Source organism: Magnolia sinica, chromosome 12, assembly GCF_029962835.1.
Source record: "Magnolia sinica isolate HGM2019 chromosome 12, MsV1, whole genome shotgun sequence".
NCBI classification, from domain to species: domain Eukaryota; kingdom Viridiplantae; phylum Streptophyta; class Magnoliopsida; order Magnoliales; family Magnoliaceae; genus Magnolia; species Magnolia sinica.
This window is the reverse complement of record NC_080584.1, coordinates 33,876,414-33,899,700: the sequence shown is the minus strand read 5'-3', so window position 1 is coordinate 33,899,700 and position 23,287 is coordinate 33,876,414. Positions and strand designations below refer to the sequence as shown.

The 23,287-nt window shown below is 37.8% G+C and overlaps 1 protein-coding gene across 4 annotated transcripts in view; it reads right to left on the bottom strand.

Moving 5' to 3' along the window:
• Positions 1-23,287, bottom strand: part of LOC131221209 (mitotic checkpoint serine/threonine-protein kinase BUB1-like) — a 69,301-nt gene that overhangs the window by 24,765 nt on the left and 21,249 nt on the right. For all 4 annotated transcript variants that reach the window (XM_058216392.1, XM_058216389.1, XM_058216390.1 and 1 more), the window contains exons 9-11: positions 6,630-6,701; positions 6,455-6,544; positions 6,213-6,370 (exon numbers count right to left, since the gene is read on the bottom strand). In XM_058216392.1, coding sequence (XP_058072375.1) covers positions 6,213-6,370; positions 6,455-6,544; positions 6,630-6,701 — 320 coding nt within the window. The remainder of the gene's footprint in view (positions 1-6,212; positions 6,371-6,454; positions 6,545-6,629; positions 6,702-23,287) is intronic.

Sequence of the window (23,287 nt, the reverse complement as noted above, 5' to 3'; positions counted from 1 at the left end):
GATGAAACAACGGGGATTGAGCAACTACCGTAGACATTCGTATGGCCACAAAAGTTTTGTATCAGGCTAAGATTTTAGTGTTTTCAATTCATCCTAGCCGGAATGACCTTATAAACGGTTTGGATGTCATATACACATCAAGCTGGAGCCCAGAAAGGTTTCAACGATAGGAATTTCTTTCCCCAATTTTACCTCTCTTATGGCCCACTTGACTCTTATATCTATCTCATTTTTGGTCACATGTCCTAAAATGATCATGCAAAATGGAAGGATGGCATGGATTCATCACAAAATTCACAATGGGCCCCACATAGCTTCCCAGCACGGGAACTCCGAGTCCGCATCCGCCCGAGTTAGGGTAGTCCCACAATCTGCTCGGGAGGAATAGCTTAGTGGGTGTTACCCCTAACGTGTAGCCCACATGGGTGATATTTTTGTACATCCACACTGTCCGTCCGTTTCTACAAATCATTTGAGGATGGGGTTTCAAAAATTATGCAGATCCAAATCTTGGGTGGACCATACCACTAAAAACCATGATAGTTGAGTGCCCCACCATTAAAAATTCCAAAGAGCCCATCATAAGGTTTATTTGCAATTGAACCTGTTGTTACTGCCAAGAAGATCTGGATGAAGGAAAAATATAAAGATCAGCTTGATCCAAAACTGTGGCCCCCACTCCTTAATAATGGTCATTCATCTCATTCATCACTGCTTCAAGTGGTATGGTCCATTTGAGATTTAGATCTTCTTGGGGTTTGGTATCATGTCTTAAAATGGGATGAAAAAACATATGGATGGCATGGATATATATATATATATATAAACATCAAGATGGGCCCCACACGGTTAGAGTAACACCCACTTAGCTATTCTTGGGGTAACAACTAATCCGTTCTCAGTCCGCTGCACATGGACGAGCGATGTGAGTGTGACCTTCACCGTGAGCCCACCATGTGTTGTATCCACACCATCCATCCATTTGGATAGATCATTTTTGTGCATCAACCAAAGAATGAGGCCAATCCAAAGCTCAAAGTGGACCCCACCATAGAAAACAACCAGGACAGTCCGCCCACCATTGAAACTTGAAACCTTCCTAGGGCCCATCATAATGTTTATTTGTGATCTAATCTATTCATAAGTCTAGGAAGAGATGGACTAAGGGAAAAAACAAATATCAACATGATCGAAAACTTCTGTGGCCCTCAAGAAGTTTTTAATGGTAAGTGTTCAATCCACACTGTTTTCTGTGATGGGTCCACTTGACCTTTAGATCTACCTCATTATTTGTCTCATGACCTAAATTGATACCTAAAAACGTATGGACGAAATGGATATAAAATATATACATCAAGGTGGGCCCCACTGTAAGGGTTGTACCGTATCAAATACATCGGAGTCACACCGAATCTACTCCTTAGTTAAAGGAGAGAATCAACAATACCATCGCCCAGTTTTCTTCTCTGTAGGCTTCGTAAGGTATCGCGATTTCGAATCCTTTCGAAAGCCCAAAAATCTCGCCCAAATTCCATCCCTTTTCCAAATCCCTCCCAAAATCCCCATAACCTCGATAGAAATCTAATTTTTTCCAAAGAATTTCTCTTCGAAAGAAAAAAAAGAAGGGTTTTAAGTTTTTTTTTGCCCGATCCAACGCACTCGACGTTTGGCCTACCAAATTCAGTCGAAGACGATTACCTAATAGATCTTTGAGGAAAGAGAATTTTTTTTTTTTTCGAATTTGTGGGGTAGCAGCGAGGATTTTGCCTCATGTTGCTGAAAATGATGGCTACTTTATCGGCTTTATCGTCGACATCGCATGATATTTCACAATATCTTGTGATATATCGTCAATATTGGTGATATTGCACAATATTTTGCGATATCTTGGGATTATATAGTGCGATATCGAGAATTTCCTTTTTTTTTTTTCATTTTTGAGCTGAGTTTTGTTGAGTTTCATATCGCTAGCAAGTGACAACGATAATATCGGCTGATAGTATCGATATTATGAACATTGGTTTCAGCTTTGGCTCTAACTCAAGATTAGAAATCAAGGCAATCTGGGAGGGCCTCTCCTACTGTGTGAATTTGGGCTACCCCAAAGTTGAGGTGGAAAGTGATTCTAAAGCAATTGTGGATATCCTTATGAGGAACTCGTCTCCCTCATGGGTCATGAGCTACTAGTGGGCCAGAGTCAAGAGAATCTCGACTGACTTGGAAATCTCAATCTCCCACATCCCTAAAGAAGTAAATGCAGGAAGTGTTGCCCAGTCCAGGACACTCTTTCTATCTGCGATGGACCTGCCCCAGATCACCAAAGGTCTCTTATTCCTAGACAGGATGGGATTGGGAAATCTGAGGGAACTCTAGCTTTTGTTTATTCTCCTTTTGTCTTCCTTACGATAGGTGGACCTCGCCTCCTTTTTGGGTTGATTGGTCTGCCCGAAACTCTCATGAAAAAAATTTGCGCCTATCAATACGATATCATATATTTTGAAAAAAAAAAAAAACCAACACTCACTAAAAAATTGATTTATATTGCACCTCACATCATCATCATCATCTAAGCCGTATCCCAACTAATTGGTGTCAGCTACACAAATCTATGGTCCACCATTCCACACTATTAAGGACCATATCCTTAGTGAAATCATAAGCCATCAAATCTTTTCTTACTACATCCACCATCGTCTTTTTGGACCTCCTCTCCCATTTATAAGCCTTCGACTTGAATTAACTCACTGCTAACTAGTCCAAATCTAAGTATCCGATCAAGGTATCCAATAATGGTAATGGTGGCCATAACAGCTACCGCCGGTATTACGACCCGCATAATGGACATTACGACCGGTTTTTATTTTATTTATTAAAAAAAGGGGGGTATCAATCCCATAACGGCCATTACGGGCCATTTTTTTCTGTAACAACCATTACGGCCCTGTAATGTGTAATAGCTCCCACCATTACCATTACATAATGGTCGTTACATAACCGTTTTTAAATACCTTGTCTCTGGTACAATGGCCAAACCAGTCTACTTTCCCTCATCTTAGTAACTATTAGTACTACATATAAGTTCCCTCAAATGCATTAATTTCTAATTGTATCCTTCCCAGTTTTTCCACTCATCCATCTCAACATTCTCAATTCAATCGCACTCATCCTATAAATGTATTATTCCTTTTCTTTATAAAGGAAAAAAAAATGTGTTGTTCCTTGACTACCCAACATTCTATCCATAAAACATGGTTGGTCTGATGATTGTCCTATACAAATCTCCCTGCAGTGTGATTGATATGCAGCATTATCATCACCATTGTGATGATGTTGTATAACAATCAAACTAAAGGGGAGATTTTAGAGGACAAATACAAAATTCTAGAGGCATATGAGGACAACCGTGAAAATGACATCTCGAAAGAGGTATTAGAGAAACTCCGATTGAAGACCGAGAAGAATCCAGTTCCTTATAAACTTGTTTGGTTTAAGCGAGGTAGCAAGGTAAAGGTTTCTTGTCGTCGCTTAGTTTCATTCACGGTTGGTAAAACCTATCATGAGATTCATGACAATATGTGGTGCGACATAGTTCAAGGGATGGACATGTGCCACATATTATTGGGTCGACCATGGTAGTTCGATGGGTGAACCATTCACAATGGTTGGAAAAAATACATACACCTTTAAAGATAATTAGAAAATAGTATTGAAACCCATGAAAGAGAATCCAAACAAAACCCGCAACCATGAGGGACGTTACTCTTCTATCCCATGCAAGGTTTACGGCAGATAGACGACGATAGGTGATTTTCGACAAGGGAGATCTAGTGTGGGTCTACATGTGGAATGAAAGGTTTGGAGCAGGCACTTACAACAAGTTGAAGCAGAAAAAGGTTGGCCAATGCAAGATCTTGAAGCGGATTAATGACAACAATTATCGCATTGAGCTACCACCTGGAATGAACACTTCTAATGTGTTCAATCCATACAAGGCAACAGTCAATAGATCAAACTTGAGGTCAAGTCCTTCCTAACCCAAGAAGGATGATGAGGACATGGATTATCCAATGTTATGGATCGGGTTAATGTACTTGCCAAGGAGTTTTGGGATGGAGTAAAGCGTCAAAAGGGGCCCGAATATCTTCCATAATGGGCCAAATCCATAAACCCATCAATGGACCACGCATTATAGCACTCATGGTACATTTTTTTGTCCGCAAAAGAGTCTTTGGGTGGCATTTCCCTTAAGTTACGAATTTTGGTTTATTTTTGGATGATTTTAGTGTTTTTTTTTTTTTTAATGTGATTATATCTCACTTAAGTAGAGTTATTTTAGTCTTTTCTTTATAATAATAATAAGATTGTACGACTGAGATTATAACATCCAGCCCATAGTTTATTCTTGATGAAAGGCCCAAATTAGTGTTAAGGCTTTTCTTTTGTTTCTCTTCATATAAAAACTCAATAAGCACAAAATTTGCAGCAGCTTTTGGGACGTTTTTATCTTCTCTACAAGCCTTGGGCTAAAGTTTGTGCAATTGCATGTTTTCACATGTGGGGGCATATGATATGCTGGTAATTGCATCATTTTTCCCTTTCTTTTCAAGTGGAAGAATCTCTATTCTTGAATTGGGTGTATTTGGGCATGACTTAGTCCAAGGGTTTGATACAACTGCGTGCGGTTGATGAGTCTCATTCGCTAGCTACACCACAACACGTCTGCAAATTGGCACCATTAGCAGGTGGCACACCTAGAGCAATTGAAGATGGGCAATGGTCAATGGCACATGTGGCACATTGGCACATGTGGAGTGCTTTGCATATGTGGTATGCAAGAGAAGATGAATAGTGGTACATGTGGCACATTAGCACATGTGGCGACAAGAGAAGATGGATGGTATCACATGGCAATTTAGCACATGTGGGATGCTTTACACATGTAGGGCAAATGAGAAGATGGATGGTGCCAAATGTGGCACAGTGCCAAGGTGGCACGGTTGGGGTGTATTTGAAGATGGATGATGCCTCAGTCAGCACATTGGCAGATGTGGCACAAGTGAAGCGATTGAAGATGGATGGTGCAAGAGAAGATGAATAGGGTACATGTGGCACATTAGCACATGTGGCGATAAGAGAAGATGGCCAGTATCACATGACAATTTAGCACATGTGGGATGCTTTACACATATTGGGCACATGAGAAGATGGATGGTGCCAAATATGGCACATTGGCACATTTGGCACAGTGGCACGCGTTGGGTGTATTTGAAGATGGATGATGCCTCAATCGGCGCATTGGCAGATGTGGCACAAGTGAAGCGATTGAAGATGGATGGCAACACATTTGGGCGTAACCCTTGAGAAACTTTCTTAGGTGTGACAATGGAAAAATAAATTAGTTTCTTTTCCAACAAAGATAGGAAGTAGGAAATGATATTTCCCACAAATTCTATAAATAGTTAAATAGTATTTATTCATATAAAATTAGGACTTTGATCATTTAAAAAAATAAATAAATAAAATAAAATAAAATCAACTTCTATCTATAAATAGTTAAATAGTATTTATTCATATAAAATTAAAAATTGTGCCTAGAATCTCTAGGCGTGCACCTAGGCATACCTAGGCATTTCGGGCGCGCTACAAGAGCAGATTTGCTTAGGATGCACCTGTGCCTTTAACTACACTACTCACAAGACAATAAACATAAAACATATAAAAGTTCGTGTTTATACCCGAGGGGCGCTGCCCTTTCCCGAATAGATTTCATGGCTTTTTCCATCTTGAAACAAAACTGATCAAGATAATCAAGTTTAATTCAAAACTGCTTTGTTGCATACAAAATGACCTTGTATAGTGAATATAGAAAAAAGAAAATAGATGATAATATCAAATTTCAAAGATGGAGAAGAGGTAGTGGAGGGGGAAGATGTCAGTACAAGGGTTCCAAATAGATGTGTCGCAAATAAAAGACCACCAAAAGGGTCTGTGAATACCTTCGTACTAGAACTAGAAGCAGCAACAAGAGAGAAAAAATGGAATTCTTAGAAGTATTCCAGTAATTTTAGTACAGGTAGGTAGGCAAGCAGTATAAAGCATGATTTTCATAAGTTGTTCTGAATGAATCCTCTTTAAAAAATTAAAAAAATCAATAAATTTTAAAAAAAATAAATCTAAAAGATGACTAGCAACATTAACAAAATAGAGATTACCTAGAATTGCGAACAAGCAAATTGTCGGGCTTGAAATCACCATGAATGATTCCAACATTATGCAATGTTTCTAGAATGCGCAACATCTCTATAGAATAATATATGCATAGCACTTCTTCCATGGTTTGGCCAATCACCAAGTAGGAATTTATAGCATCCTGTATAAGGTACTTGTGTGAAGATTAAATTTGACAACTAGAAGTAAATTATGCAATCAATACACGAAGATATGATGCACCTGCCTGAAGTGTTCCATGATCTAAATACTCACAAACTAGGATGCTGCAATCTGAATAGATATGTGCTTTATAAGCAAGCCCAAAGCTTGATCTCTAGCAAAATGAGAAGTCAAATAGGCAACATTTAAATATCAATTTTGAACCCATTACATAATAACAATTTCTCATGAATGCATACTTCCTCATCTGGAATGCGCTTATCAAGTTGTCGATACATGTAGAACTCCCAAGGGAAAGCAGGCATTTGTATCTGCCAAAAATTTCAACAAACAAAAATCTCATGTGAATCACATCCAAATGTGCTTTTGCCAAGATTAAGTAAATCAAAAATGAATTAAGACCCCGGCAGTAAGACTTTCACAAACAAACATCCCTTCCATTTTTATTCCATCATACCCTCTTCTTTGGAAATTCGTTTAAGCCCCCTTTGTTAGAGAAAAGTGACGAGGACTGGTAATCTAAGGTAGCTCATACGATGGACTGTCCAAATCAATGATCGCACCTTCCCTATTATAGTCAACATGGACTGTCCATCTTCCTAGATATCGATCAAGCGGTTACGATTATCTTATCAAAGTGTCTTTAAAGAGAGATGGGCAATCAAGGGTGGCCACACAAAATGGATGGTCCATGTGAATGATTGGACCTCTATGGTAATCAATATTATCTTTCCATTTTACTAGCCATAGGCTCACCCAATCAAAGTGATCTTTTAGGAGGGATGGTCAATTAAAAGTCAGCCCCACAAGAAGGATGGTCCAAATCAGTGATTGGACCTTCTACATTATAATCAATATGAAACTTCCTTTGTCCTACCCATTGAACAGATGGCTGGGATCATCTGAACAAACCAAATTTTAAGAGGAAAAGCAATCAAAGGTGGGCCCCACATAAGGGATGGCCCAAATCAATGAATGAACACTCTCTTACAATCAATATGGCTATCCATTTTCATAGCCATTGGTTAAATGGCTACGATCATTTGATCAAAGTGACTTTTAAGAGGGTCAAGCAATCAATGGTGGGTGGGGCCTCACGCGATGGATGGTCCAGATCAATGATTGGACCTCTATTATAATCAATATGAGCCATCCATTAACCCATTAATTGAATAGTTAGGGCCATGCAATCCAAGCAATAACTCATTATCAGTTAATCGACTTGATGATTGTAAGCAACCAATGTAATAGACTATTAGATACTGCTTGATTGTAATCAACCCATGTACTAGTCTATTAAATTGTGCTTGTGGGAGTTTTACGATCTCGTTGTTGGTCTAGTCCCCAGCCCAAATAAAGGAGGAGGATTGCGTCAAGTTGGCAATTGGCCTCAACCTTATGCGATAACCTCCAACATGTATCCTAAGGAAAAGGATTCACGCACCCAACCCAATTTGTTGGGATAAGGCCTAGATGATGATGATGATGGTCCAATCCAAGCAATCTTTTGGGAGGGACATTCAATCTAAGGTGCGCCATGCACAACGGATGGTCCAAATTAATGATCGAACCCTCTCCATAACCAATATGGACCATCCCTCATCCTAGGTATTGAACGATGTCGTAGGATCATCCAATCTAACTGACTTTTAAGAGGAACAAGCAATCAAAGGTTGGCCCCATAGGCCACATGATGGAAGATAGTAGATACATAGAATTTATTTAATTTGTCATCATGACGGCCCCACATTTGATTCTCTTTGCCTCTAAAGAATTGCTAACTTTTAGTTGTTATAAAGCATCCCAAAGATTCATAATGCTAATAATTTAATAAATTTGTGATTTAAGCTAAGATGGCCAAACATTCAATAAAACGTAAAAAACTGGACAATTTTTTGTTAAATCAAAATTTTGTTATTTTCCAATTATACAAAATTGTAATGAAATTTAAACACAACCTTAATTTTTATGTTTTCTTTCTTCAATTTTGCCCATTTCAAATGGCAACAGACCTAAGAACCATTGCCCCTTTCCTCTTTAAGAAATGCAAGTGCACCATGAAGTACCTTGTTAGTGAAGGGCAACACGTGCCAAAATGGAGATCCATGAGCAATCACGTGGGCCCATTTACAATTTTGAAAGTTAAAATTATTCCTGTATGCTAATCTTCTAGGCCACAGAACATTGAATGTAGATTGTTAGCTGATTTCTTTTAATTGTCAGTTTCTTTTTTGCATATCTTGCTCCGTAGATGTGCGGACCAACCATTTTTTGGCCCGGGAAACCTACCAACTAGGGGCCACCTAGTGAGAGGCTTGGACATCGCATGTTGGCACATGTGCACTCACTTAGTGCACCAGCAAAATACTCCCTTATTAGAATCCCTAGCATACCATGAGTATGATTGGCATATGTGAGAACCATCATTTGCATTCTTGATGCACTATAGGTCCATTCATTATGTAGGGCCCACCATGAGCATGCCCTAACCCAAATATCAAATTGTTCCACTCATTTGGTGGGTTCACAAACATGAGAAGAATAAGATAAACAATAATATAACTAACAATCGCATTCAACATGCATGTGTCCCACACCTAATGAGGGCATGGGTCCTTACTCTTGCTCGGGTGGTAGACTCTCAGGAGTTCCAACTCCTGGTCAAGGGTTTGAGTACCCATAGGTGGTGAAATTCCACTAGCGTGAGTGTGTGGGGTGTGTGCGTGTGTAAAAAAAATAAAAAAATAAATAAAAATAAAAAGGGTATGGACCTTATGGGCACGTAAATGAATGAAGTAGAAAATAGGGATGGATCTCAGATGGAAAGGCAGAAAGAAAAGTAGAATAAGAGAAAAAGAAGAAGAAATGAGAGGAAAAGACACTATTTCAAGAGAGAAAAATGTAGGTGCATTCTTGCATATTTCTCAATATATATAAAAAAGAACTTTAGAAAATTACCAATAGGCCCTTATCCTATCCCATATTACATAAAAGCCATTTCTAACACATATCTCAAGACTCCCCCTCAAGCTAGGTACATGCCCAGCTTGCTAAGAACAGGTTCCAAATTTGACTTAATCTCCCTTAGTGAAAAACATCGACAAGCTGAATCTCAATTATTACAAATAGTAAACAAAGATCTTGACAGAGAACCTGCTCACAAATGAAGTATCTATCAACTTCAATATGTTGGGTACAGTCATGTTGAATTGGATTTTGTGTCATGTTAATGGCTACCTTGTTACCCCAAAATAGCTTCATAGGAGCATTCACCTTGATTCAAAAATCACATAATATAATTTTCAGCCACTAACTCTACAACACCATGAGCCACAACCCTGTACTCTGCTACAATGCTAGACTTAGCCACTACAATAAGAATGGACTTTTCTAAACTTGACACTTACTAAATCTAGACTTTCCAAAATTAGGAATTTCTAAATTCAAAAATTTTCTAAATTTGGAAACTTTCTAAACAATAGTAAATTTCGAAATTGGAATTTGCCAAACCAGGAGACTACTAAATCTGGAATTAAAATCCTAAATTTGAAATTTTCCAAATATGGAAACTTTCTGAAAAAGAAAAGTCTCTAAATTAGGAAACCTTCTAAATCTAGAAAAACCCTAAAAATGGACACAAATCATGTATGCTAGATCTATGAGATGATGGAATGATGGAAAATCAAACTAAATGACCCTATGGAAGATCCAAAGCTCTGATACCAAAAATATGATGTAGGTCAACATGATCTACCTTAGATGTGCGGAATTAGAATTTAAGATAACACAAAATAAACAATCAATTTTCAGTGTGGTTATTCATCATAAATAAAATTTATCTAAAAGAAAACTCATCAATGATCATGGCCATCCATTACAATCATGTAGTACTAAAGATTTAAATATGAAAAGTGGATCCTACATAAGATGGGACTTTCATGTCTCACAAGGGTCAATTCAACGTGATGATCTAATCATTTAACAAATTGTTAGATCAAATAGAATTATCAGTTGAGGACGTTTGAATAGATCCAAGAAGTAGGAAATTCACAAATAGAATTCCAGATTTTTGCAAATAAACTAAATGGAAGAAAGAATAAATAAGAAAAAGATTAGAATGATTAACCAGAGAAAGAAAGTTGAAGGAGGAATAGAATGAGGAAGAGGAATGTCTCACACCTGACTGTGGAGCTCTGTAGCTTTATTCTTTTCTCCAAAAAAATCAACATCAATGTTTAGGGCTTAACTCCCTTTAAATAAAACTTGCAAATAAAAGAAAAATACCAAAATACCCCTAATTACTTAGATTAGAAACAACCTAAACAGGAAACTAACAAAAGTCCTAGTTTAGAAACAACCTAAGTATGAAACTAACAAAAATATAAATTTCTTAATAATAGAATTTTCTGACAATCAAGAAACTAACTAAAATACAATTTTCTAAAAATAGAAATATCTAAAAATAGCAATTTCTAAAAATAGAAATTTCTAAAAATAGGAAATTCTAAAAATAAAAATTTCTGCAATAGGAAATTAACATAAGACTAACTAAAAAAATTTATGCAACAAGCTTCTCTTGATCTTCAATCTCATCCTATCCATAGTGAGACTTGTGAGGCTCGCTTCCGTCGACGATAAACTTTAAACGAGTGGATGTCCTCATCAGATCCCCTCCTAAGAAACCTTCAATCAATGCGGGAATCTTATCTCTAGTACCAAGTAGAAAATAAGGATGGATCTTAGATAGAAAGGTACAAAGAAAAGGAGGGGAAAAGAATGCTTCATAGAGCCGAACACGAGTCGAGCTAGCTCGAGAAACTTGCTCGAATCGACTCGGTTAAGCTCGTTCCGAATAGACTCGGTTAAGCTCGTTCCGACTCGACTCGCAATATGGTTCGGGTCAGGCCGAGCGCCAATAACCTTAGCTCAAATAAAATCGAGCCGAGTTCGAGCTTGGTCAGGCTCGAATCGACTCGACTCGACTCGACTCGAACTCGGCTCGCTCAAAATAAATTATATATATTATTTATAATATATATATATATGTATATATATATATAAGTTTTTTTTTAAGTAAAAGTAAAAAAGTAAAAACCCTAAACCCTTCCCCTCCCTTTCCCTCTTTTCATTTTACCCTACCCGAGACGAGTGCGACTGACTATGAGTGAGCAGCTGCCAGATGGTAGTCCGGCAGAGCCCGCCCACCACCGAGTCCGACGGTGCGACCGAGTGGCAGACGACGGTCTCTCTACTCTCTACTCTCAAGCAAGGTATCCCGTATCGGTATCGGTTGGCGTAACGGTGCCCTTCGATACCGATACGGATACGGGGGCGTAACGGTGATACGGCAGCGTAACAATGAATTTTTTTTTTGCCAAAAAAATATGAAAAAATATGGATTAAATCCAGAATATTCTAAGCATTCCAAAAATGCATTCATTTATAAATTAGAACATGTTTATGGTGGTGTAACGGTCCACTCTTTGGTGAGAAGTTGTATTGGATTGTCTGATGAATTTATGAACCAGATAACCTGAATTTGACTACAAAATTCATATATTTAATTTTCTAACTATTTATTATCAATGATAGATATATTAGAATGAATGTAATATGAAAATATCTTACATGTGTAGGTGTTTGCAATTATTTTTGAGGATTTTCTGGAACATACATATGGTTGTGACTGTGATTCCTGTCTGTGACTTGTCATCCTCAAGTCAAGAATATTATATAAAAAAATTAGTAGTGTCTGATATACTCCCCTGCAACTTGATTAAGGATTACTTGATTGATTGTCAGGGGAGCTATTTTAAATACAAGTTCAGCAGTGTCAAGGACTCAAGTGTGTGCTTGGCTTCTTGCAATAATATTGCTGTGAGCTGTCTGCTGCAAATACTTACCTTAATACAAATATATACTTGCAATCACAAATCACCACCAAAATGAAAATTCTCTTTTTTGTGGTTGCTCGACCTCCACATCATCGTCATCGTCATCATCAAGCTGATGCTGTCTAATAGGTGGAGGTGCTACATATCCATAATATCTAGTGCCAGAAGGAAATACTAGATCAACAAAACCAGAGGATAACTGATCCTGACTAGGCAACGACTTCGACCCCGAGTAAAGATATCCACCAATGCCCGTCGAATAGCCATACTTGTGCCCGTACTCAACCTGTTGAGAATCTTGAGATTGAGAGTGCGTCTATTGTGATGACTAACTTGGATTTGGATCTGGATATCTCTAATCATGTGGATATTGATCGGGAGGACTACTCCAACATGAATGTGATAGAACAGGCTCAGTATAACCACCATAATTATAATCCAATTGACTATAAGAATATCCATCATAATAACTAGGACCATGAGCATGCTGATGTTCCGGACCTCCCGAACCCGGTGCACCACTAGACGTACCCTCCTCCTGCTGACTGTATCGTGACTCGGTACACTCATAAGTCCGACCTCGTGTACTACCTCGTCGATGTTCATCGGCATCGCAATCTGTAGACGGCTGTATAGGGTGCTGAGCAACACCAGAAGTGCCAGCACCAAGGGCAGGGGGGTCATCATCACCATCATCCGACACGGTCATGCTACCACTGCTCGTACTCTTTTATTAATCTTGAACAGTACTTGGCATAAACACTACCCCTCTTGCTGGGTCCAACACATGTGCACAACTCTCTTGTTGCGCTGTGCATATTTCTGGGTCATCAATTTCTAATTCTTCACTATCCTCTTCAATTTGTTTTTCCCTTGTTTCCAACCACGGTAGAAGCGGGTCATCCTCATCATAAATATCATCCGCGTTTATTGGACAGTAGTCTACATCATCGGCGGCTGTAATGCTCCTATGATGTCATCGCATTCTTAGTTTTATATTGTAGTGCATGAAGACAAGTCTATCTAATGTCTTAGTATGCAATCTATTCCTATTCTTTGAATAAATAAGTGCAAAACAACTCCAATTCCTTTCGCAGCTAGAGGAAGATGTTGTCTGGCTCAAAACTTTTACTGCAATTTTTTGGAGAGCCTTCGTACTCTCTCCAAAATTAATCCACCATTCGGCCGGTTGCAACTTAGATACCGCATGCTGTGCAGGAGCATATCCAAAGCTACCTAGGCGATTTCCAAATGTATTTAATTCATTCAACGCCTTTATTTGCATATCTAAGTCAGGCTCTAATCTCTTTATCACATTCTTTAGCCCGACATGAACTTCATCATCCGCAACAAATGATTGGGCATATTTGTACCTAGGATTTAGGTAGTAACCCACTGCATGAAGATCATAATGGAGTTGTTTTGTCCATCTCCTGTCGATCATCTTCCAAGAAGACTCTCAGCTTCTACAATCACGTTGAATTGCCAACTTTGCCTTATCCATGGCATCGTATAGGAAGCCCATGGTAGGTGCTTCGTCGGTTTCAACAAGACGAAATACCCTCATTAGTGGCCCATCACCTTTAAGATCGACTTGACCCTCTTCCAATATTTGTTGTCCCGTATGGTGTTCGCAACTTCAACCGGTGTCTCTGATGTCTTCTGCCCATGTTTTGTGTTGAGCCATTCTCGGGAAGCGAACATCTCACTCAACTCTCCCCTATGCTGGAATAAACTCTCTAATGCGATAAAGTTTGTTGTGAATCTAGTCGCCGCAGGCCTCAACAACTCTCATCATTTCGTGAATTTTCTTATTGTTGCGACTACTTAATTATGGTTATAAATAAACGTCATCACTTCTCTTGCCCTTTCGACCATTTCCTTAACATTCTCTCTTTCCAATATCTTCAAATATAAGATCAATACAATGGGCAGCACATGGTGACCAAAAATGATGTCGTCTCTTATTCATCAACTTATGTCCTGCAAGCTTATATGATGCTTCATTATCTGTCATAATCTGCACTACATTCTCCTCTCTAATCTCTTCCACAACTTTATCCATTAGTCCGGTAATATAATTAGAATCTTTTGTTACCTCTGAGGCATCAATTGACTTGTGGTATATAGTTCCTAAGTGGCAGTACACCATGAAGTTGATCATGTTGCATCTAGTTAGGCTAGTCCAACCATCACACATGATCGTGCATCCTCTGGCTTGTCATACAGGTTTAAAGGCAGCCACGTATGCTTTCACATCTGCATACTCTGCATCTGTCCATTTCCCCCTAATCTCCTTAGCCGTGGGAGCTTTTACTTCTTCACCTGCTTCTGCTGCTGCATCAATTACCACCTGCCAATATGGAGAATTAGCCACGTTAGGAGGTATGTTAGCATGTATAAATAACTTTGTTGCTGCTCTATCTAGCTTCTCAACGGAAGTTCGAAATTCTACTCCACATTTGTTTTATCTTCTTTTGTTTAGTTGATTCTTTCCTAAACAGGATTGGATCAATAAAGGATCTCCTAGGCTCATTTACTTCTTCATCCAAACGTATAAGGGTATCACGTGAAGATGTTTGTCATCGGCTCCCAAACACACGTCGTAACCCACCAAACCCTCCCCCCCCGGTATAACGTATTGACCCATGCGCGCCAAACATGCGGTGACGTTCTTCCTCTTCACTAGCTAGACGCAAGCTCTCTCTCCTAGCTATAGTTAATTCCCGATCTGAATCTTCGTCAGAATCAATAATAACTTCATCACAAACGCCCATATATTCAGGACCAAACACCTCCTGTCGAGCTGCATTCAAAATCTCATCTTTCTTCTTTTGTATAGTAGCACGTTTACCCTTCGACTCATCCAGACTAGCTTGCATTAAAATCATTATCTCTTTCGGTAATCTAGTACATCCCGCAACTTAACCCTTTCGATGTGTCAAATGTTGTTTGAGACGGGTAATTCCACCAGTCACTAGTCTATTACAATAGTTACACTTCATTTAGTGCCTAGTACTACCAACCCTCTGACAATGTTGCCATCCAATATCCTTACTTGTTGGCTAGACCCAGACATTTCTTTACATTTAGGTAGATACTAGATAATTAGATATAGATTAGATAAGAGTATGACCTATGTGTATGTGAGATTGTGAGTCCAGTCTACTCGGCACTCGTTATTCTAAATTTATATACAGTTTCAGAATCTAATCAATACAGATGATTTTATGTTCTAAACCCTAAGAAGCTCCAAAACCTGTCCAATATAAGAAAATAAAAACATAAGTCACTAATTCGAAAATAGAAAAAAAATTATAAAAAAATATAAAATGACAACAATCTGTAAAATGCACATTAACATGTTCTACTATGATTAATACATCAAATTCTATCATTAAAACAGCAAAACATTCAATAAAAATTGATTTTTTGAATTGAAAAAAAAAAAAGGCCGAAAATAGTGCGTAAATAGAAAAAAATTATAAAAAAATATAAAATGACATCAACAATCTGTAAAATGCACATTAACATGTTCTACTATGATTAACACATCATATTCTACCATTAAAACAACAAAACATTCAATAAAAATTGATTTTTCGAATTTTAAAAACAATGGCCGAAAATAGTGCGTAAATAGAAAAAATTATAAATAAAAAAAATATAAAATGACATTAACAATCTGTAAAATGCATATTAACATGTTCTACTATGATTAACACATCATATTCCATCATTAAAACAGTAAAACATTCAATAAAAATTGATTTTTCAATTTTTTTTAAAAAAAAGGGTCGAAAATAGTGCGTAAATAGAAAAAAATTATAAAAAAATATAAAATGACATCAACAATCTGTAAAATGCACATTAACATGTTCTACTATGATTAACACACCATATTCTATCATTAAAACAACAAAATATTCAATAAAAATTGATTTTTCGATTTTTTTTTTTAAAAAGAAGGCCGAAAATACTGCGTAAATAGAAAAAAATTATAAAAAAAATATAAAATGACATCAACAATCTGTAAAATGCACATTAACATGTTCTACTATGATTAACACATCATATTCTACCATTAAAACAGCAAAACATTAAAAAAAAAATTGATTTTTCGAATTTTTAAAAAAAAAGGCCAAAAATAGTGCGTAAATAGAAAAAAATTATAAAAAATATAAATGACATCAATGCATATTAACATGTTCTACTATAATTAACCCATCATATTCTACCATTAAAACAGCAAACCATTCAATAAAAATTGATTTTTCGAATTTAAAAAAAAGAAGGCCAAAAATAGTGCGTAAATAGAAAAAAATTATATAAAAATATAAAATGACATCAACAATCTGTAAAATGGACATTAATATCTTCTTTTATGATTAACACATCATATTCTACCATTAAAACAGTAAAACATTCAATAAAAAATATAAATACCTATTTTTGAGGAATTTCTAGAAAATGGCCCACGGAGCTTCAAAACAAGAAAATCGTTAATATAAGTTGTTTTTATCTGAAATAACAAGCTAAGATTGGTCGAAAATAGCAATAGAATGATTTAGGAGAGTTTAGAAGAAAAAAGTGAAAAAACGTACCTTAAAAAGCCAAAAAAAAAAGTGACCGTTTTCTGACCGTTACGCCCTGACCGTTACTGGGTAGTAACGGCCGTTACGCCTCGTAACGGCCGTTACGGCTACGAAATCGGTGGGGTGACCGTTACGGCCTCATATCGCATAACGGACACGGCTGTTACCGATACGTAACGGACAATACGCCCGTATCGTAACCGATATGGGACACCCTACTCTCAAGTCTCTCCTCTCCTTTAATCCTTCAAGCCAGGTAAACACTTTTCTTTTTTTCTTTTAATGATGCAATCGAGTTGGGTCAGGGTTACGTCGGGTTAGGTCAGCGTCGAAATGGTTTAGGGTGTGGGTTGGGTTGCGTCGGGTTGGGTCAAGGTTGGGTCAATGTCAGGTTGGGTCAGGGTTGGGTTGCGTCGGGTTGGGTCAAGGTAGAGTTGTACATGAGTCGAGTTCGAGTTGGGTCAACGTCGGGTTGGGTCAGGGCGTGGGGAATGGGTTGGGTTGCGTCGGGTTGGGTCAGGGTAGAGTTGTACACGAGTTGAGTTCGAGTTGGGTCAAGGTCGGGTTGGGTCAGGGTGTGGGCAGTGGGTTGGGTCAGGGTAGAGTTGTACACGAGTCGAGCTAGGCCAAGCTCGGTTCAACTCCAAGTTAGGGTTGGTGATGCAGGACATGGAAAATTAAATATGATATGCAAGATTTCAGGCTTAGATCCTACCAATTCAGAAACAATCACACAAATTCCACGTCCCACATGAAAATTCAAACATTCAATTAAAAAGGGGAATCTATGCGGGTCCAAGCTGACACAGGCTAGGACTGGACCAATAAAAATTATAAACCAAACGATGTCAAAGGGAAATAAAATCAACTACTCATGCATAAAAATCAGTCCCTAATCCAAGGGATTCCCTAATTTCAATTCAAGGAACCCTAAGGTGATAAAAAGGGGCAAATCAATTAGAGATCATGTAATATAGGGTTAGGATTCATGAAAAACGGCTATGAAAGGATAAAAGATGATAAAAACCTGAGCCAAAAGATGATCCCGCATGTGGACAGCAACAATGGCCCAGACGGACGTGCGTGTGGGCCCACTATTCAGAAAAAGGCCACCTTGGCCCTGGTCGGCCAGGGATGGACTCCAAAACCCCCAAATCTCAGCTCGATCCGATGTACGGTTTGTGCGTGATGCTCCGCCGAAGTTTCAGCTCGCCTGCGGGCCGAAATCTGGAAACCTGCTGTAATGAAGAAATCTAATGTAACAAAAGGACAAATTCGAAGTACGGATGGTGGGGGAAGATGGAAAAAAAGATGATGGAAGATGGGGGTGAATTGGGATCGATGTGGCTTCGCACCACGGTAGTTAGCCCTTCGAAAAGGGAGGGCTTCGCACCCACTTTTGAATTCTTCCACAACTCACGAAGAGAGCAGAAAAAATAAAGCAGGAATTTTTTATTAACTTCAATGAATGAAAAGAACTACAAGGGGTGCCTATTTATAGGGAGAACCCTATACCCAAAAACTCGCACCATGGCGACACCTATTACTTGGCGATGAAGTAAACTAAAATAAAAACCAAACAGGGAAATCTAAAGCGTTCACGATGTTCTAAATAATAACAATAAGCAAAATCTAAAATATAAAACCAATCCGACGAGTGGGCCACGATCATGAGATCCCATGGTGGGCTTTTCTTGACTATCGGGCCACTTTTCTGAACCAAAACTTGACTTCTAGCTAGGAGGCTCTCCCTTGATGTCGTCATCGAGCCAGATCGATGGTGGGGTCCTCCTACGTACGTACGTGCGTAGGGGGGGTGGCGTGAGTGCGCGTGATGTCCCCATCAGTTGGGTTGCGTCGGGGTTGGGTCAGAGTTGGGTTGCTTTGATTTTTCATTACTTCAACAGTTGAATTTCAATAGCTGGATACTATACTTGTGTGGACTTGTATTTGACTCTTGACTTCAAGTTTTTTATTTGTGTTTTATTAAAGTAATTTACTTGGATATGATTCTTGATTGCTTGAATGGTTGAATTTGAGATTACTTGAGAAATTCTAAACTTGTGTATACCTGTATTTGATTATTTTAATTTGATTTATGCTAAATTCAAGTATTCAACTATAAATCATATATTAAATATATGATTTATAATTGTATACTTCAATTAAACACAAATCAATTAGTTTTAGAGTGACTTCACTTGACACTTGAGAGATGAATTTAACAAACTACCTACCCATTTAAGAATTCATATATAATAAATTGTATTCAAATCAATTATTGGTTTGATATATATATATATATATATATATATATATATGAATTCTTAAATTGCCCAAGTTGGACAGTTTGGTAATATATCATGTACCTTATTGTTGCTTACATAATTTACACAGAGTTTGAGATTCGGTGCATCAACCCAATTTATTCTCTGAATATATGGTTCTCAACTGGTTGACTGCCTCCCATCTGTGAATAACAGATAATGGTGATGACACTCAAACGGTAGAGAATTTTTACATATATTTGGAGAATTATGGGGAGATGCTGTCGAATTTTCGACTTGCATGTAAATTGTGTGATTAGAGTACATGATATATTACTGAATGGGATAAAAAGTGAAATTAAAAGCTAGGAGACGTTAGAAAATGCCTACTTACAAATCACATATTACAATCATAGCTTCAAACTTCACATATCTTATGCTTGTTTTCTTATTTTCATATTTAAAGATGGCTAGTGAGGATGTGCCTACTACCTCTGGCTTTGGTGCATCTGCCACATCCCCTCCAGTTGTTGATGTTGAACGAGATGAGAGAAACTTAAATTCAAATACATCGAATAAAGGAAAAAAAAAAATCAGCAGTTTGGGACGATTTTAAAGAGGTTGAGGTGAAAGAAGGTTCGAACCGTGTTATGAAGGTTAGATGTAAGCATTGCAAGTCAACGTTCGCAAAGCATTCTGAGGGATCAACTTCACATTATCGCAGACATACTATTAATTGTGCTAAGAGTCCAAAAATCACACGTTTAGGCCAACAATTGCTCTCATTTGCCTCATCTGGAGGAAGCGACTCCGACATGCAAGCTACTCTCATCACTCATAAATTTGAAAAATACAAACTAAAAGAGTGGTTTGCAATAATAGTTATTGTTGAGGAGAAACCATTTAGATTTATAGAGAGCAGATTTTTTAGCGAATACAGCAGATACTTGAATCCAAAACCGATTAAGTGTTCGCAGGTCACGGTGAAAAGAGAATGCATGAAAATGTATATGAATGAGAAGACAAATATGAAAGTCATTCTGTCATCAGTCTCACGTATTAGTCTTACTTCAGACTTGTGGACGGCATTGAACCAAAGGAAGGGGTACATGTCGCTAACGGCACAATATGTGGATGCAGATTGGAATCTACGTAAGACAATTTTAAACGTTTATCACCTTCCTCCCCCTCATACCGGTTTGGTTATTTCAGACCGCGTATACAATTGTCTTCAGAAGTGGGGCATCGAAAGTAAGACATCTTCAATCACGCTAAATAATGCATCTACAAATGACGCCGTGATTTCTTTTTTCGGAGCCAATTCAAGACAGCAGGGAATCTTTATTTTGGGGGGAAATTTTTCCAAGTGAGATGTTGTGCTCACATTTTAAATCTAATTGTGCAAGAGCTAAAAATAATTGACGGCACGATTGAGAACATGAGAGAGAGCGTGAAGTATATATGCGTGTCACCATCAAGACTTAGTATCTAGAATGACATACTCCAACGTTTAAATGTTGGAACTCAAAAAACATTGAAGTTAGATGTGTGCGCCCGTTGGAATTCAACATATGAAATGTTGGATGCGGCAGTTGAGTTGAAAATTGCATTCCTAGAATTTGCAGTTCGTGATAAAGCATATGCTTTGTTACCTAGTGAAGATGATTGAAGAAGAGCTAAAGATGTCCGTAGTTTTCTTTGAGTTTACTATGATTGCACGAAATTATTTTCCGGAAATAAATATCCAACGGCAAATTTGTTCTTCCAAAGCTTTGGAACATTAAGGATGCTCTTCAAAGAAGTGTAACAACAGGTCCAGATTATATTCAGAATATGGCGTTAAGCATGCAAGTGGAATTTGAAAAGCATTGGAGCAAATGTCACCTATTGATAGCTTTAGCTGTTGTACTGGATCCTCGTTAACGAATTGTACTCTTCTTATGTGGGTAATTCTACCAAAAGTCAGGACACACAACTTATGCATGAACATGGCTCAAGTTCGTCTATAGGTAATGATAATTTTCTGGATGAGTACTTTTCAGCCTTAGAACAAAATGAAGCGAGTCAGCAAACAAATTATTCAAAATTAGATGTGTATCTCAAGGAGCCAGCCATGAAGGTCTCCAGCCAAGACTTTGACGTTTTAGATTGGTTGAAAGACTAGAGTTCGTGAAGGAAAATACCCTACACTATCGTTGATGGCTCGAGATATTTTATCAATTCTGATAACAACAGTGGCATCGGAGTCTGCATTTAGCACCGGTAGTAGAGTGGTGAACAAGTATAGAAGCTCTCTTGCACCTATAACAATTAAAGCACTCGTTTGTACGCAAGATTGGTTACGTCCAGTTTGGGGTGGCAGTTCATTTTATGAAGAGAATGATGAAGAGGACGAGACTGAGAATCTAGATGAGATTGGCACTGCACCTTCATGTGTTTAAAGTTTAAACATTGTTTTAAATATTTTGGACATCTTGATCTTATTACTTGTTCTGTAAGACTTTAATTTATGTTATTTTTGGAGTAGAGTACTTGACATTGACATTGAAATTTTGAACGTAATCTAATTTATTTCTTGAAAATTATATTGGCTTCATGACTTCTCCTAAGAATGTTATTCTTTATTAACAAAAGTCCTTGTACAAAAATGTCGTCTAATGACCCATCCGCCGACATTTGAGATTACGGTACCCAAGTCTACTCCCCAACATCTGGAAGAATGAAGATTAAATGCCGTTTGTGTAGAGACAAATTCGTCAACAAAACAAATCGGCTAACAATACACTTATCTAGCCGGGGAGGAGACGCAAAACCATGTCCTAATGCCTTACAGGAAGTACGAATTCTATTCCAAGCTCTCTTAGACTCGAATAAGAAAACTCCCACCCCCTCCACCAAATTCAACTAGGCACAAAAAATATCATAACAAGCCTATTATAATAGATGAAGATTCAGAAATAGAGAGAGTAACAAATTAGTACGAAAGAAGAAGAGGAAAATGCCAATTTAAAAGCTCTAAAAGAAGAATAACGGAAACTTGCCTTGAAGATAAGTAGGGAAGAGGCGGAGGCATGTAGATATCGATGTCCTCCAAGACAACACGTTGAGGCAAGGCCGAGCATGGAAACAAAGAAGAGCCACAAAACATCAAAGTTTCTCTCCAGGCTCTCATCATTCTATAAGATGTTGGGAACTCCTTATAAATCAGCTCATAAAGAATGATTGAAAAAGTTAGCCAAATCTATACAAGAACATGATGGTGAAGTTTCACCCAGTGTTGTTAAATCGCATATGCGATCATGTGCGATTGCATATGCCTGTGCTCATATGCGATCGCACAATTGCATATGCAACCACACTTTTTTTATATATAAAATTTTCAAAAAAAAATTGAAAAAAAATCAGAAAAATAGGGATAAATTAAGAAAAAAATGAATAAATTATTATATGACATTGGCCCTTGCAATATATTTAATTTAAATAAAATAAAACCAATTACATAATGAATTAAATATTAAGTCATCATTCATCAACAATTCTACATTCTACAATATAGTTAACATTTAACAAATATGAAATATCAACATTCAGCACTACATCAACAATCAATATCAACACACTTAGTAAACAAAATAAAGAAGTTATTTATTTATTATTCATCTAATAATATACTATATGCATTGATCTATTTGTCATTGTGGCATATCACCACCACCATCATCATCCGAGTCATCTCCTTCTTCCATATGCATTTCTTCTTCTTCCGTTTCTTCATCATCTGTATGTACTAATACTTCATCAACATCAAATGATGGATCTTCAGCTTGATCATTATCACCATCTCCTTCTTCCATCTCCTCAATCTCTTCAACGGGTTGACGGCTACTACTCACCCCCCCGGCTCCCTCTCATCCTTTGCCTTCAAGTGGTACCTTCACCAGGTGTCTATTCGTATGCGGCATCTTCAATTTGCGCCCATGTCAGATCCTCTCCAGCAAATACCGAGTCCTTCGTCTCTACGAGCCACTCGTTATCTGCATCCAACTCATCTAAGCAGATAGAGTCAAAAAAATTAGGCTTTTCTTTCTGAGTTTGGAATCGTTCTAGCAATTTTTTATTGTATTGAACGAAAACCAAGTCA